At 41.9% G+C, this 18,116-nt stretch overlaps 1 protein-coding gene across 1 annotated transcript in view; it reads left to right on the top strand.

Moving 5' to 3' along the window:
• Positions 1–14,454, top strand: part of SUSD6 (sushi domain containing 6) — a 52,388-nt gene extending 37,934 nt beyond the window's left edge. Inside the window, exons 3-6 of the mRNA XM_075843332.1 lie at positions 5,965–6,162; positions 6,826–6,964; positions 8,277–8,701; positions 11,257–14,454. Of these exons, the coding sequence (XP_075699447.1) occupies positions 5,965–6,162; positions 6,826–6,964; positions 8,277–8,701; positions 11,257–11,282 (788 nt within the window). The 3' untranslated portion in view covers positions 11,283–14,454. The remainder of the gene's footprint in view (positions 1–5,964; positions 6,163–6,825; positions 6,965–8,276; positions 8,702–11,256) is intronic.
• Positions 14,455–18,116: the final 3,662 nt, after the last annotated feature.

Genomic DNA, 18,116 nt, shown 5'->3' with positions numbered 1-18,116 from the left:
GTTGTTAGGACAGCGGACAGACAATCACTAGTGTTTTGTATTAGAGCGGGGGTGATGTCACGGTGAGAGGATATAATTGGGTGTCCAAAGCGTAGAGATGGTACTGGAAGCCAAATTTGCTGATGGTTTGGTCAATAGGGGCTGTGTAGAGAGAAAAGAGAAGCGGACCTAGGACTGATCCCTGAGGAACCCCAAGAACAAGGGAAAGAGGAGAAGTAAAACCAGCAAATGACCCTGAAAGATAGGAAGAAAACCAAGAGAGCTCAGTATTCTTGAGAGCAAAAGAGTGGAGCATACCACATAGGAGTTGGTGGTCTACAGTGTCAAAGGCTGCAGAGAGATCCAGAAGAATCAATAAAGAGTAGTTGCCATTAGATTTACCCATCAGGAGATTATTTGATACTTTTAGGCCGGATTCACACGAGCGTGTTCGGTCCGTGATATAAGGGCCATATTTCCCGGACCGAACACACTGCAGGGAGCCGGGCTCCTAGCGTCATAGTTATCCGACGCTAGGAGTCCCTGCCTCACTGCAGAAAACTGTCCCGTACTGTAAACATGATTACAGTACGGGACCGTTTTTCTGAAGCAAGGCAGGGACGCCTAGCGTCCTAGGCAATGGAGTACTATAACTGAATAAAACAGATTTTCACGGCATCGGAGTGACACCCAATAGTTTACGGACCCATTCACTTGAACAGGTGAATCGGGTCTGTGAAAACGGACCTGACTTTCCGATCCGTGGAAACAGGACATGTCCTATCTTTCCACAGATCACTGATGGGACCCGGCTGGCGCACACGGTCGCGTATATATGAGGCATTAGGGTGCCGTCACACGTGGCATATTTTGTTATAGAAATTTCTGCATCTGAAAATCTGTTCTATTCATCTGAATGTTATTGTTTCTACAGCAGGTGCATGGATTTCTGCAAGTTGTATTCAGATAAATGGAACGGTTTTCAGTTGAAGGAATTTCTGCAACAAAATCTGCCATGTGTGACTTCCTTTACTCTGCAGAGCAGCTGTTCTTTGAAGATTAGCACCAGATTTTCTGTTAGAACCCTGCTAACTACTATCCCGTATCTTGCGAGAAGAGCCTTTTGTTTCCTGGAGGTTTTTTGATAAATTCTCTTCGGGTATGTTCACACACTTAACAAAAAACGTCTGAAAATATGGAGCTGTTTTCAAGCTGATTTTTAGGCGTTTTTGAAGCTGAAAATTAATTTGGAGCTTCTTTTCAGGCGTTTTTTGAGGCGTTTTTCATAGTGTTCAATGGAAGATCGGCTCAAAAAAACGCCTCAAGAAGTGACATTCACTACTTTTTACACTCCGTTTTTTAAAACAGCGGTGTAAAAAGACGCACCGTATGAACTAAACTGTTTTTCCCATTGATTTCAATGGGCAGATGTTTGTAGGCGTTCAGCTTCCGTTTTTCCAGGCGTAAGCACCCCAAAATACGCCTGAAAACACTGCGCGTGAACATACCCTTACTGCTCTTCTCCAAAAGTACTGCCTTCACTAGAACCCATGGTGAAGACTTGGTTTCTTGTAAAAAAAAAACTTGTACTCTTGTCATTTCAGTCTTCATATATGTGAAAAAAAATAAAATATCTCGTAATATGGGAACTTGTGCAGAAGAATATGAAATGTTTTGGAATATATAGTAGCAGTACTGCATGGGTTATTATTCCAACTACATCTACTAATGCTGCCTATAGACTTTACTTGCTGAACCGTGTTACATCTAACGTCACATCTTGTATGTTTTCCATTGGTAACACATTCTCTCTTTTACAACGCGATATAAGCCTAATTTCTTGCTGGTTGCTTGGCTCTTAAGCTAGGTGTCTCCCATAACATTACACATGCTCTCCCATTGGCCCACATTTACTAATGCTGTCTAATAGCTAGAAAGCAAAAACTTACAGGCAGGCTCAAAATGCGCCAAATATATCACCGTGTTGCATGCTGCATGATGATTTTGGCGGATCTTGCATTACCTGTTTAACACTTCCTTATACCACTCTTGATTTGGCTAATTTTGTGCCAGTTATATGGTATGTTCACGTAGTGTAAATACTGTAGATTTTCCACAACTGATTTCATTGCGGAAAATCTGCCGCTTATTCAAGTAGCAGCAGAGTGTATGAGATTTGAACAAATCTCATCCACACGCTGCGTTAAAAATCCACCCAAAACCATTTAATTGACCTGCGGTGCGGTGCGGTGTAGTGTTTTTTTTTTAATCTGCAGCTTATGATTGTAGAGATGTAGCACTGTTTATCTTGACAGCGGCGTGATATAACCCAACAAATGCCATTGAAAAGTCAAGTTAAAGTTTCCTGCCACTGTGTATTTAATGCGTTAAGAGTCAAGATAAAGATGGCTAAACCCGTAACAAATAGCAAATGTTGCGATTTTTGTGGCAAAAAATCGGCAATTCTGCCAAAAAATATTGCAACTCAAAAAAAATAAAAATAAATGGTTTCTACTTACAACCGGCCCATTGTCATGCGTTCTTTTGTTCTCGTCGAAGCCGACTTCCTGGGTTGACATTTCATCCCATGTGACTGCTGCAGCCAATCACAGGCTGAAGTGTCATGCCAGGTGGAGGCCTGGACGAGAACAGAAGGCAGCGTCACCGTCACTATGACCACGTAGAACGGGATAAGTATAAACCCTGGAATTTCCTGCGGGTTCCAGGACGGATACACTCTGTACTTTTACCCAGCGTCCCCGCTCTGTGGGAACATGGCCTTATTGTGGATTTTTTTCGGTGCCTGGCAAGCCACGCTCCTTTTTGAAACACCGTTTTAAAAATGTGTCTAGTGAGATGCAAACATTAAAATTGTGCCTATTTGCGCCCAAATTTTTCATATTTTTTTTTCTACATTCAGACACCGTAATAAATCTGCCCCGCAGTGTGGTAAATCTAAAGAGGAAGCGGTTTCTCAATGCTGGGATTAGTCGGGGAAGTCTGGCGTAACAATGCTGAAGTTCTGTTTTGTACAGAGTTGTAATGCAATTTCTTTCTGGTGTCTACAGTTCACGCTATTTCTTCTGAATTCTCTCCATTGCAGTAAAAAAAAAAAAACATCTGACTAGAAAAGTTCTCCGCATCTGCGTAGGGTTTCTTTCTGTGTTTTCCAATTTCCTCCAACTCTTCAAAATTCTTAGGCCAGTTTCAGACGGCCTAAGGCCTTGTCCACACCGTACAGATTTTGTATGTATTTTTTAAATCCAAAACCAGGACGAGAACCTAAACAGAATAAATATATAAAGGGTCCTATTCTTGTTTTAGCTTAAAAATTGCATGCAAAATCTGTGGAAAATTGTGCATTGTGTGAACAAGACCTTAGGCTACATGCATATGTTGCATAATTTGATGCAGAAAACCGCATTTTTTTTAAATCTTGCCAGATACAATTCTAAGGACACTTTACACTGGCAAATTATCAGGCAAACGAGCGTTCGTATGAACGCTGTTTTCCGATCATTGCCCTGTGTAAACAGAGCAACAATCAACTGATGAGCGAGCAAACGCTCTTTTATTAGCAGATTGTATAGTTTATGCAGCAATAAATATTATCGTTGTCTGCATCATATCTCCCTGTGTATACCGGAGCACGTCCCGCCGACGTGATAGAAATGTATGGGGAAGAGCTATCGGAGTAGCAATCGCTCATCCCCATACTAGCTCCTTGTGACCCGAGCAAACGAGCGCAAATCAATGAGCTGTCTCGTTGATCGGCGCTCGTTTTGACAGTCCATATTTACCTATGTAAAATGACCCTAAGGCTACATGCACGCATTGAGTATTATGCTGCGAAAAATACGCCAGAAACTGCAAAAAAAATTGCAGGAATGAAATGCACCAGGTATGTTTTTTTTTTCAGTGCGGTTTTTACGTTTTGCTACGTAAATAGCGGCGTTTTCATGCTGCGGGTTTTGCTGTGTATTTCTATAAATCTACAGGGATAGAATTTGCATGCGGGTTTCGAAAATACGCACCATGGGTCAATTTACGTCCCGAAAAATACTGTAGCGTGGACATGAGATTCCCTGGCATCTCATTGTCTATGCTGGTACTGCATTATTCTGCGGTTTTGCCCCACGCAAATACGCGCAGCAAAACCCCACGTAATATGCATCGTGTTCATCGACACTAAGACAGAAGTGCAAGATAAATTAACATGCTGCGGATTTGAAAATCCACACCGCAGGTCAATTTAGGTGCAGAAAAATTCTGCAACAGGTAGATTGGATTACGTGAAATCTCAGGTTTTTTGCAGTTACTCTTTTATGCTGCACATTTGCAGCTGGCAAATCCGCACGTAATACACATCGTGCGAAGGTGGCCTTTATGTACACCTATGTTACCATCCGTATTACAGCCTCGGGACCCCGACCCCCTGTGGTTCTACCGTACATACTCTAAGCACTATAGGGTTCTATGGTGATCTCCATTAGTTTGGGTCTGTGGTCATATACTGCTGAGCGATCTAAAATCAGCCTGAATTATATGGAATCCTGATTATATGGATTCCTTTGTGGCATTGGTAGCACATTTTCAGATGTGTATTACTCATGTGTTTCTGAAGTCTCTTTACTTTGCTCCTTTCCCCTTCCTCTCAAGTCTGTCGGCCTTCTTTGGCTTGTTACCCTCTCGCTCCCTGCCCCCTCATCTGGTATGTTTTCACAGTGTGGTTTCCTGCTGTTATTGATGTTCTGCCTCAGCTGCTGGAACCACATAAATGTCGTCCTCAGAAGGACCACGTCTGTGCCGTCTCTAGTAGAGATGACTGTGTGTTGTCAGCTGTTCCAGCCACGTGGACAGCACTCTAAATATGGAGTCCTGAGGGAACGGACCATCTGCTCTATGACACTGTCTGGTATAAAGCTCCTCACTCAGCATCAGGAGAGGCGTCACTGATTTATTACACACATTTGTTCTATATCCCCTTTCTCCTGGGGGTGGGTACATGTTATCACACTTTTATAAAAGCACGTATCACTGTAAGTCTCTTGTTACTTGTGTCATCCTTGGATAGGTTCACCCTTATCTGGTCCTTTAGATATGTCTTCATAGTTCATAGTTCGTTCATACCAGGAAGTGACTTGTTATTTTATTAGTGCGTAGTCCCTGTTCAGGGGCCATCTTGCCACGTATACTTATCTAATCCTACTATTGCTTCATCACAATTATGTACACAACTCTATAGTCTATATTTTATTAAAGAAAGAAAATTATTATTAACATTAACTTCTGTCCACTCCATCCTTCACAATCTGTTGCAGTCGTCCTGTCTTGACTTGCTCGTGGCTCCACTTGTGCAATGCACTCCTCATCTACACACCCAAAGATTAAAAAATAAATAAATAATTGCCGGTGTTTTTTTAATTAAAACTGCAAACGCTGTATGTTTAGCTTTATTTTCCATACATTCATATACATGACATATTGTATCTTCTAAGGAAGAGCAATTGTCACAGTGGCCATAGTCGATATTTCCTATAAATGTTACATTGGCCATTTAGGGTCTATTCACTTCTCCTGGCGCATACGCTGAACGTGTCCATAGACCCTGACGGATGGCAAAAGTGTTGTTTTGGCATCCTCCAGACTGGTATGACTTTTTTTTTTTTTTTTTCCCTCACTGTATAAGAAGCTTTGGTGCTCCTGTGGGCGACCTATTCAACTGTATGAATAGAGTTGGTTTAATAGTCCAGCGTAGACCAGAGGCGGGTGACCAGTATACTGAAAATATACAATCCCCACAGCTCTGTAAGAGCAGATTCCTCCTAGTGCTATGTATACATTTATAATATGTATCCTTTGCAGGCCGTTCTAGCGTGAATAGTATTTTTTTATATGGGAAAATCCTATGGTTACGGATTGTGTCTAGTGCAGTGACTATTATAAAGTGCCAACTCATGTTTTCTTATCTGTTTTTACATACAGTATGCCCTCCACCTCCGGAACCAGAAAATGGTGGATTCATGTGTCACCCTCCGCACTGTGAAAAGCCCTTCACTTCGGGTAGTGTTATAGAGTACTTCTGTGCAGAGGGATATATGTTGAAAGGAGACTATACATTTCTAACCTGCAAGAATGGGGCTTGGAACCCTCCTATGGGAGTAAGCTGCAGACTTAGCCAAGGTGAGTCCTATTGTCTGCCCTAAAAAATGCCCCACATTAAATCGGCTCTGTCACCACATTATAAGTGGCCTATATTGTACATGATGTGATCGGCGCTGTAATGTAGATCACAGCAGTGTTTTTTTATTTAGAAAAACGATCATTTTTGACGGAGTTATGACCTATATTAGCTTTATGCTAATGAGTGTCTCAATAAACAACTGGGCATGTTTTACTATATGGCCAAGTGGGCGTTGTACAGAGGACTGTATGACGCTGACCAATCAGTGACCAATCAGTGTCATACACTTCTGTCCATTCATTTACTCTGCAGATCGCGATATAGCTATATCGCTATGTGCAGCCACATAAACACACTATAACGTTACTGCAGTGTCCTGACAATGAATATACATTACCTCCAGCCAGGACGTGATGTGTATTCAGAATCCTGTCACTTCTGTAGCGTCTCTGTGATTTACAGCATAACCGGCGTAGTCTCACGAGATTACGCTGTAAACTGTCATTCACAGCGAGATCTCGCTGTGCTGTAAATCACAGAGACGCTACAGAAGTCTACATTACAACGCCGATCACATCATGTACAATATAGGCCACTTATAATGTGGTGACAGAGCCTCTATAAGCTGAATAGGAAAACTAATTGTTCACATTTTATTTCAGAAACAAACAGAAATACAAGCTTCGGGATCCCAACGCTATCAATTGTTGCCTCAACTGCTAGCTCAGTGGCCTTGATACTGCTCCTTATTGTCCTGTTTGTTCTACTACAACCCAAAATCAAGTCCTTTCACCATAGCAGGTAGGTGGATTTTCGCTCATGTACACATACTATGTTTCTGTTTGGAATAGTTGATTTCCCAGAATACTTTAGCAGTAAACACTTATACATTTAGCCCTGAGTGACCAATAGTTTCTTAAACCACTATTATTGAATTTTGTTTGTCTCTAGTTTTTATCTCCAAATAACAGCAATCAATGTAAACTTCCCCTAAAGGGTTAATTTAGGGTGTGTTCACACATTCAGGATTTGTTCAGGTTTTGACTTAAACTGCATAAAATAAAACTGGCGTGGATGGGAGAGAGAGTATAAAAAACAAATACTTCTTTTATTTAAATTCACTCCTAGTTTTGGCTTTAGAAACTGCATAGAAAATATTAAGGAAACCTGATTTAAAACGTTCATGTGTGAACACACCCTTAATGTATATGTACAAACCTGATGAGTGATATGCAGCCTGAATAGGGACTTTAATGGTTGTTTTTACAGGACGCGGAGGGTTTTAAATGGGTTAAGGAAATGTATAAACCGAATTAGAACAAAGAAACCTTGTACCAGTAGGTTGTTATGACCAAGGTACATTACCCATGTAATTAATATGGCATATTACATTATAGAGCAGTCATGGGAAGCCTTAGGGTATGTTCACACGCAGAGTCAAAAACCTCTCAAAATATGGAGCTGTTTTCAAGAGAAAACCGCTCCTGATTTTCAGAAGTTTTTTGTGCCACTCGCAATTTTTGCAGCGTTTTTTTTTTTTTTTTTTTTTTTTTTGGGGTTTTTTTACAGCCATTTTTGGAGCTTTTTTCAATAGTCTATGGAAAACGGTTCCAAAAACGTCCCAAGAAGTGTCCTGCACTTTTTCGGGTCTGTTTTTTTTACGCGTAAAAAAACAGCGAAAAACGCTCCGTAGGAACAGAACGCCGTTTTCCCATTGAAATCAGTGGGCAGATGTTTGGAGGCGTTCTGCTTCCGATTTGTCGGCCGTTTTTCGGGAATTTACGGCCCGAAAATAGGCCGTGTGAACATACCCTTAGACAACATATGTACGTATGGACAGAATTCACACCGTTCAGTTAAAAAGAGGTTCGTTTTTTAATCCTCTCCAGATTTTTATCTACATGTTTGGGTCACCTGAGTCTAATAAAGCCCCTTTAGTCATTCAAATGACCACTTTACCTGCCTATTAAAAGGCGCATTCCAAGCATTTTGTTACAATTGTAAAAGATTAGTTGATGCCCGCTGTTTTACAGAGGTAGGGCTCTCCAGAAAAAGGGAAAAAAATATATATATTTTTTGTATAGCTATTTACTTATTATCCTGTCTCTTCCAGGCGTGACGCATGTGTACCAGGGGAACAAGTGTCTATCATGGTTGATGGTGTACAAGTCGCCCTTCCGTCTTACGAGGAAGCCGTGTATGGCAGCGCAGGAAACTGTATCCCTTCTGCTAGCTCTCGTGTCCAGATAGTATTATCCGAAGGACCAGGGGAGGATCAGGACATACAGCAGGAGGTGTCTCGCTCGGAAACCAGGGAACAATCTATCGGGAGTATTCACGTCACAGGTCAAACTATGGCAAATACTTCACAACACCCACCAGGCAGCACCCAGCGCTCAGAGACTGTGCTGGTTCACCAGACTTCTTCACAGTGGGCAGCTGGGGCAGAGAGCAGGACATTAGGACGGGAAGGCGCAGAATCAGAAACTAGTGATGTGCAGAGTCTTCTGTCCCTGTCCTCTGAGGATTACACAGATGGTGAGTAGTGAAAGTCCCTGGTCTAGTTTCTAATAATACGACCTCTTGTCTGCACCCCTAGTCCCTATAGATTGTGTTCAGGGCACTCTACAGCATTAAAGTAACCTAGTACAGTTGGAAACTGCTAAACTTTTATTCTATTTTGAACCCTGGTTGGTACCATTGTACGGAGCCATTATGGCGATATATAAATAAAATAAATATAGTACAAATAGCAAACTGAACATTGACAGCCAGACAGATGTGTAAGACGTGCACTGCAGATTATACTAATGGAAGCCATTCACAGTACTAGATAATAGGTAGGTATAGAAGTAGCTGTAATAACTAGTGATCAAAACTTTTAACCCCTTAGTGACCAGCTTATTTTAGGCCTTAATGACCAAGCACATTTTTTTGTTTTTCCATTGTCGCATTTAAAGAGCTATAACTTTTTTTTTTAAATTATTTTTGCGTCGACATAGCTGTATGAGGACTTTTTTTTTTTTTTTTTTTACGGGCTTAGTTATAGCTTTTTAATGGCACCATTTTGGGTTACATATAATTTTTGGATTTTTATTAACTCTTTTTTTTGGGAGGGAATAGAAAAAAACAGCAATTCCGCCATTGTTCTGTGCGTTTTTAAATTTACGCCATTTACCGTGCGGCGTAAATAACCTGTTACCTTTGTTCTATGCATCGGTACGATTACGACGATACCACATATATAAAGGTTTTTTGTGTTTTACGACTTTTGCACAATAATAACACCTTTGAACTGAAATTATTTGTTTTTGCATCGTCGCTTTCCAAGAGCCGTAACTTTTTTTTTTTTCCCAGTCAATTTAGTTATATGTGGGCTTGTTTTTGCGGGACGAGACAGTTTTCATTGGTACTTTTTGGGGGTACTTGGGACTGGTTTAACTTTATTTTTTGGGAGACAATGAAAATAAATAGCAATTCCGCCATTGTTTTTGTTTTTTACGGTGTTCACCCTGCGGTTTGAACACTTTTTATTGGAAAAAATGTTTTGTTTTCTTTAACTAATCTTTATTAATTCTATTTAACACTTACTACTTTATTTTTTTTAGGCCCACTAGGGGACTTTACTATGCGATTTGTTTTTTTTTTTTAATTTTTTTTTTGATCGCTGCTATAATGCTTTGGTATACTTCGTATACCAAAGCATTATTGCCTGTCAGTGTAAAACTGACAGGCAATCTATTAGGACGTGCCTCTGGCACGGCCTAATAAGCATATAGCCAGCGCAGGCCTGGGGGCCTTTGTTAGGCCCCCGGCTGCCATGACACTCCATCAGAGTGCCGCTGCTGGGTGACTGAGGGAGCCCCCTCCCTCTGGTAAAGTCTTAAATGCTGTGATCGCTAGTGACTGCAGCATTTAAGGAGTTAAACGGCCACGATCAAAGTCAACTTCAATTGTTACCGTTGAAGCAGGAGCCCGGCTGTCATCAGACCGCTCAGCACCCACTCCAGCCTGCACGAGACACTGGTGAAGGGCTTAGACTAGGCTGCCGTGAAAAGGCGTATTGGTGGTCACCTAAGGGGTTAATAGTGTGTTACATTTTTAGACAAGATTTTAATTGATCCAAAACCAAAAGAACCGTGAACTACTAAAAGCAAAACCGCAAAGGAAACATCCGAATTCTCCACTTCTGTAGCCACTTTAAAGTGATTGTTCACCCTCAAGCAACATTTTTGTTCATTTTAGTGGACCCAAAATTCTGTGCTAAGTCTTGGATTAGAAAAATGTGCTTGTTTGTCACTACTTTATGCTGCCATCAGACAGGGCTGCATAAATGACCGCTTTAAGTGATATAAATTTTGGCCACCTGCAGCAACCAAGAGGGGGCGCTCACTGCGTACTGTTTATACATGGAAGTCCGTAATAATACAGTAAACTACTAAGCAGCCAGATGGTTTAAATGTATAACTATGCAGGGGATTTGGTGCCCTATGCCAGAAAAACAGAGCTCCATCCACTACGAAGATATGTTGAGACAGTCATTTGCACATTAAATGGACCTAAAAAGTCTATGGTACAAAAATGTGGACATCTGTGCGTGATCAGAGTGCTGAGATGTCTTCCCGGCATTGGGCAGCTGTCCTAACACATGGCGGCTGTGGCTTTCAGTGCCGGGACTTGTGTTGGCAGGTGGTCATGAAGTGCTATGGATTTCTTTTTGGAGATGAATTTGTATGGTTCTTGTTTTGCAGTGTAGACTTTGGGCACCATAGAGCTGTATCTTGTGGTTAATGTTCCATCTCCTGATCTATAGAGTATCACTGAATATGTCAAACCTAAAATATCTCTTAATAATAATCCACTAAAATATTTGTTCACAGATAAATCCATATGGATTGAACTCTGGTCTAATATTTTCTTGGATTATTATTATAAGCTATATTTTAGGTTGAACATTTTCAGTGATACTCTTAAGTATTTGCAGGCCATATTTATGTCTCTTTCGGTGAATTCTCCTCTGATCTATAACTGCTTGTTCACCGCCTCTAGTGTTTTTTTTGTTCTGCTTGACTAATTATTATTTTTTTCTCCAGATATCCCTCTGCTAAAAGAAGCTTGAGTACCTCTGACAACCAGGCAGGATCTCTAGAATCTTCCTGCTCTGCACTTCCAGGAGCTGTCAAATCGTGCCTCCCCCACCTCGCCATCTCACTGAGTGCAGACTTTTGTTCCCCATCTGCAGAACTCTGGGAGGAGATAGTCTGAGCCTTGCTTACAGAGGTGTACAATTCTATTACATATCTATGTGTTCTACTATAGGCTATATACAGATCTAAGGACAGCCATGAAACGGGGGCTGGATCTTACATGACCTGCCACTTATCCCTACCAATTCTAATAAGGTCTCTTGGCCTTCCCAGTGGTTTCCGCGCCCGCACAGTATACCCTTGGCTTCTATAAGACACACTCCTGTGCGGCGGCATATATAAAGTCCTGAATAAAGGGCCTTTGTCACCGGCTTGCGCTAAACAAGTCACTAACGCAGTAAGAAACATGGGAAAGTCCAGTGCAATATTATTATTTTTTGTCCGGCACAGGACATTGAGGCCCTACATGCCGACAGCATTTCATACAGTTTATTATGTTTGATGTCCTATAGAACAACATTGTTCTCTTTGTCACACGGAGTTGTATTTAGTATGCGGAAAAGCCTCAATCCCTGGATTTGTGTTGTATCCCCCAAGCCAGACCCGCTATTGTGTAGATTAGGACTATTCATAGGGTTGACCTTTTCTGCTATAAAGCTGTGCTCTGCAGTTTTAAAGGGGAAGTATCCTAAAATATTTCACTCTAAAGCGAATTCTATTTTAGATCCCAGGATATAATAAGGGTTTGGATTACATATTGACGTCAAGGAGTTCATATTTTGTGCCTCCTTACTTTTAATACCGTGTAAAATTGAGTACACTTGTGCATTACAGGTCTATTACATGAAGATATTTTTTACAATATTCTATGAAGCATCAGGTTTTGCATTTTTTTTATTACTATTCCATTTTTAAATTACTGGCTGTAAAGTGTTTTTTTTTTTTTTTTTAAATGTCTCTACCATACTTCCCCTTTAAATAAGATATTATGTTTAAGACTTGGATATGTTATAGATAAATGTATCCTTGGTTGATTGGCTGCAAAATTGTAGCCACGGTGCATGAAATCGGTAACACGCCAGCCTAGAAAGTAATGTCATACAGGAAAGGCCAAATTAGAAATGGGATGAGGTCAGGTAGGAAGTGACCGCAGTAATGGGGGCTGTGTGGAGGGGTAACAGGCGATGACCTAGGAAGTCCTGTCCTGGAGGTTAATGCTTTGAACATAATGTCCCTGTTCTGTTCATGGACGCAACCAGAAAATATATTGAACTGGATGTTTTTAACTTGTGCAAAAAATACAGGAAATGGTGAGGGGGGGAATTTTGTAAAACAGGAACTGAGGAGGAGTTTGGATTCTTGCCAGAGTGTCTATCATTTACTACATTAGACTAATGTCTCATCTCACGGACACAAAGAACCTGTGTATGGGAGTGTGGGTGTGCATATGTTGTATGCTTTTGGGGCGTCCTTTTTTACCGTTATGTCACAAATATATAATGGACTGTTCAGAGACTACACTGTGGGGGATCAAAATACATTTATGCCACAGGGGCAACTTTTTTGTTAAGAAAGTTACAAAATGAATCTCATCACCGACCAGAAACTCTCATTGACCATGACATCTACACCGTGAAGCAGTACTCATGACCACAAAACCCCTTCCCCCGTTCCTAAAGTACCAAAATCACTAACATATTGAGGCACAATGGGGTAGACGTCTTAATGTTGTACTGTAACCTCTAATTTGAGCGCTGTCTGCATGGCTCATGAGAACTCTCAGAAGTCTCATTACAGCTCCCTGCGTGAGCCATGTATATAGGAAACAGAATTGTATCCCTTCATTGGAAAGGTTTTTCTGCGTTCTACTTAGGCTGTGTTCACACTACGCCTTTAAACTGCGGTTGTGCCGGGAAAGCTGCTGGTGCATGCACTAAATCTATCCACAGGCCCCATTCACCCAATGTATGGCAAAAGGGAGTCCTTTTGGCATATGCCAGGCCAGTATGGGTCAGCATATCACCAGATATGCCAAATTTATGACGGTGGCACACGCTATATGATAACTTTGGCGCATCTTGCTAGATATGTTACTGTTTTTTTTTTCTCCCTATAAACAAGCACCTCTTGGTTGGCTTAGTTTATGACCGTTTTTACCAAATTATGATGAACGTCTGCTCATCTTAAGCCACGCTACTTTTCTAGACCCTTTTTGGCACAAGCATCTGTTCTTTTCAGTACATTCTAGTAATAAAATGTCTAAAACGAAATTACAATGTGCCACATTTCGGTGCGAAATATGAAAAAAACAAAAAAACACTGCAGTCACAATGGTAAATCTGCCTCAAAGTATCTGAATCTTCATTCCGCCAGCTGCAATACAGATCTGTACCCGCGTTCAGGACCCTCTTACGACACATTGATTAGTCTCCCCCTTTGTGCCTTATGTCTCAGTGAAGTCATTCTGTCTTGATGGGCTTATAACTGGCTGCCTGTACTGCGGGTAGATTACCAGTCAAGTAGATTTTTCTCGTGCCACCTTCGCCCTCTGGCCTATAGACGTCTTTCCCACCATCAGATGTGCAATATGTTTGGGAGCATTACGTGTGTAGGTTCTGTGACCTGCAGTCATTCAACCACTTGTAAATAAGTTTCAACAGATTCCTCTGCTACTGTAACCAAGGCTTTGCTTTAAATTGTCATATTTTAATTTTGTTGTTTTTTTGGGGTGGTGAATGTAGCCCTCTCATATATATCAGGTGATTGGAATTTCTACTTGCTGTTTAGAAATAAGGTTACAGCCCTGGGCAGCACATGAGAAAAGTTGATAGATCACCACTAGATTGGTCATCTAACCTCTATACTGTCTTCCAGGTGTTACACGCTGCGTGCAGTCACCTGGTGTCATTTAGTATGAGGTATTGCATGCAGGTTTATGGGGCTTGTTAACCCCTCTGGTGCCAGAATGATACATTATAAATAAATCACAGCTTTATTCCCTCTGCTCCGACTGTCACCCTGGACAATGCTGTGGGGCTGAAGATAATATTTTAATATTTGTACAAAGTAATTTAATTTTAATTGTTCTATGTATATAACTGCATTTCTAAATAATAATAAAAAAAAGTTTCTTTTAAAATTAAACTTTGTTTTTTTTTCTTTCATATAAAATGAGACCAATGTAATATGCACATTTTCTTTCAACTATTTCTGTAACTTACATAAAACTCCTTTTTGGTTTAAGAATATTAAATATTACGGTGTTCAGATTTCCAAGATGAATTTGGGTACCTTTTCAGTACAAATCGTATCAGTTTTAGGGCACACAGGGGGTATTGGCAACAGATTTTCCACAACAGATTTTATTGCGGAAAATCTGCAGCGTATTCCAGAAGCACCAGAGTCGACAAGTTTTCAACAAATCTCATCCATGCTGCAGAAAAAATACACAGAAAAGTGCGGAAATGTAATTGACTGCACCCTTAGACCAGCGTCGTACAGTTTTGAGGCTATTTTTGTCTTCCTCTTTTGAACCAAAGTCAGAAGCGTATCCAAAAGGAAGGAAAGGTATAAAGGAAAGGTATAAAGAAAAGGCTGATGTGTTTTTTCTTTTTTTCTTTTTGTCCACCCGTGTGTTTGGCTCAAAAAACAGAGAGATTCTGTCCGAAGGCCGGGCTCCCATGTAGTGTAAACGCAACCCATTTACAGTAGCACCAAAGTGAGGTTTGGAAAATCTCATGCTCACGGTGCAGAAGAAAAAAATAAATAAAATGCAGAAAGGTTGTGCGGTAAGTCTTCTGTGGTGCGACTTTAATTCCACAGGATGTCCATTTATGCTGCGGGTTCTGTGCGGAGATTCTCTGTGTTTGGCCAAAAGACTTCAATGGGGAGCATAAATTCTGCAACAGATTTTCTTTTTGTTGCGGTTTTTATAGCGTTTAAGCTGCGGACACGCAGTAAAAACCGCTAGCAATCTGCAGGTGCTCATCTACTTTAACACTAAATCTGCAGGAAAAACTACAGCAAAAATGCACTATTTGGTATAGATTTCTGTCACAGATTTACCGGATTTCTGTTAGGATACACTGAAGATTTTCTGCAACAGAAAATCGGCAGCAGAATCTGTGTGTGGGAATGTACCTTTAGAAGAAAGGTGTGTGTGTGTGTTTTCAGACGTACTGTGCTAAGCTGTGTGAACATACCCTTAACTAGTCCACACCATTTCCAGTCTGAGCAACATTTGTTAATAAAAATGAATACACAAGTCTAGCTAAAAAAAATGTTTATATATGTTTATATATATATATATTTTTTTTTTACCACAGTCTAAAATCTTTTTATTGTTACCAGTACTGTGCTGTATTCTACTTTTCTTGGTTGTTACATTGGGATGGGGGGGGGCACACAGACAGTGTGTATATACACTGTTGCCACTAGGAGGCTTAAAGAGGCTCTGTCACCAGATTATAAGTGCCCTATCTCCTACATAATGTGATCGGTGCTGTAATGTAGATAACAGCAGTGTTTTTTTATTTAGGAAACCGGTCAATTTTGACCAAGTTATGATCTATTTTAGATTTATGCTAATGTGTTTCTTAATGCCCAACTGCGCGTTTTTTAGTTTTTGACCAAGTGGGCGTTGTGAAGAGAAGTGTATGACGCTGACCAATCTGTGACCAATCAGCGTCATACACTTCTCTCCATTCGTGTACTCAGCACAGTAATCTTGCGAGATCACGATGTGCTGTCACTTACTCACACATTAACTTTACTGGAATGTCTTGAGAGTGAATAGACATCGCTTCCAGCCAGGACGCGATGCATATTCACAATCCCGGCACTTCGGTAATGTCTCACCTTATCTTCAATGTGGCCAAGTATATCTGTGAATCTGCCCTTGACGCTGCCTGCCTTGTGGTGCAGGCTTTTGCTTCCTATCTCGCTATTTGCAGGACCACCTGGCTCAAGGCTTGGTCTGCTGATTCAGCCTCCAAGCGCTCCATGACTGCTTTACCTTTTTAAGGGTCTCGTCTTTTGGGCCTAGATTGGACAAGATTATCTTGGAAGTCACGGGTGGCAAAAGCACCCATCTTCCTCAGAATAGACCTAAATGCATTACCCCAGCCAAAAAGTCTGTCTCTCTCACATTTCAGACTCCTGGGTTCAAGAGGTAGTATCTTTAGGATACAAAATCTAATTTGCCAGTCTCCCTCCAGAGCGTTTTGTTCCGTCCACAGTCCCCATTCGGGACGGCACCCTTTTTTTGGGCAATCGACTCTCTGCTTCTTCAGGGGGTCATCATTCCGGTACCCTTGAACCAAAGGTTTAGGGGCATTTGTTTTGTCATCCCCAAAAAGGACTGTACGGTTCAGCCCATCCTGGATTTTAAGCACCTCCACACATTCAGATCTGTCATTTTCTGATGGAATATTTCCGCTCTGTCATCTCTTCCATGGAACAAGGAGAATTTCTTTCTTCTGTGGCCATCAAGGACGCACGTCCCTATCTGTGCTTCCCACCAGAGGTTCCTGCGCTTTGTGGTAAAGTCTCATCACCATTTTGTGGCCCTTCCTTTTGGTCTGGCCACAGACTCGAGAGTGTTTACAAAAGTTTTATCTGTCGTGATGGCACTCCTTCGCATCAGGGGGGTGTCGGTCACCTTGTACCTGGACGACATTCTAGTCAAATCTCCATCCACGGAGGACAACGCAATGGCTCTCCAGATCACTCTGGAAACTCCTGAGTTGGTTCGGTTTGATCATCAACCGGTCCAAGTCTTGCCTATCCCCCTTCTCAGCAGATAGTCTTTTCGGGGGTCGCCTTCGACACTCGCTCTGCAAAGGTTTTCCTTCCTTGGGAACGTCTCTCCATTCTTCAGGAAGGGATTAGTTCCTTACAGACAGCTTTCCCGATCCCACTCTGCCTCTGCGTGCGGGTTCTCTGTACCATGGTTGTCTCAATCGAGACAATTCCATTTGCGCAGTTCCACAGATGCCCTCTGCAGCGGGCGATTCTCTCCCTGTGGGACCGATCCTTGCAATCGCTGGACCTGAAGTTCATCTTTCCCCTCACGGTCCATCGCTCGCTTCAGTGGTGGATAATTTCTCCAGGTGTTCCCTGGGGGTGCTCCATACTCCCGCTGAACTGGCTGATACATTTCACAGATGCCAGCCTCAAGCTCTGGGTGGGGCACTTTTCGAAACCTCACGGCTAAGGAACTGTGGGCTCCACAGGAGTCTTCTAGTCCCATCAATCATCTGGAATTGAGAGCCATTTTTCTGTATCTCCTGAATTGGACTCAGTCTCTGTCCGGACACCTGGTGAGGGCTTAGTCGGACAATGGCACGGCCGTGGCTTTTCTAAATTACCATGGCAGTGATGGCTGAGGCTTCCAGGATCTCATGTTCCGGCTTTCAGAGTAGTTTATATTCCCGGGGTTGATAATTGGGTCATGGAATTACTCAGTTGCGAAATGGTGGATCCCAAGGAGTGGTCTCTTCATTATGATGTTTTCCACCAAATTTGTCTGAGGTGGGATCACCTGGACATGGACTTGATGGTCTCCATGTTCAATCGGCAGGTCCCCTGCTTTAACGCCCATGCTCAGAATCCAGAGGCCTGCGCCATGGACGCTCTCGTGGCGTCATGGTTGGACTTCAGTCTCCTGTATGTCTTCCCTTTCCTGCTGCGGCTCCTCAGATGGCTCAAGGCAAAAGGGAATCTTGCCTTTCTGGTAGCCCTAGATTAACCGCACTGCTCTTGGTACGTGGACCTCGTGTCCCTGTTGCCCGATGTCCCATGGCCCT

This window comes from Rhinoderma darwinii, chromosome 12, assembly GCF_050947455.1.
Source record: "Rhinoderma darwinii isolate aRhiDar2 chromosome 12, aRhiDar2.hap1, whole genome shotgun sequence".
NCBI lineage: Eukaryota > Metazoa > Chordata > Amphibia > Anura > Rhinodermatidae > Rhinoderma > Rhinoderma darwinii.
The sequence above is the reverse complement of the archived record's forward strand: the minus strand, read 5'-3'. Positions and strand labels throughout refer to the sequence as shown.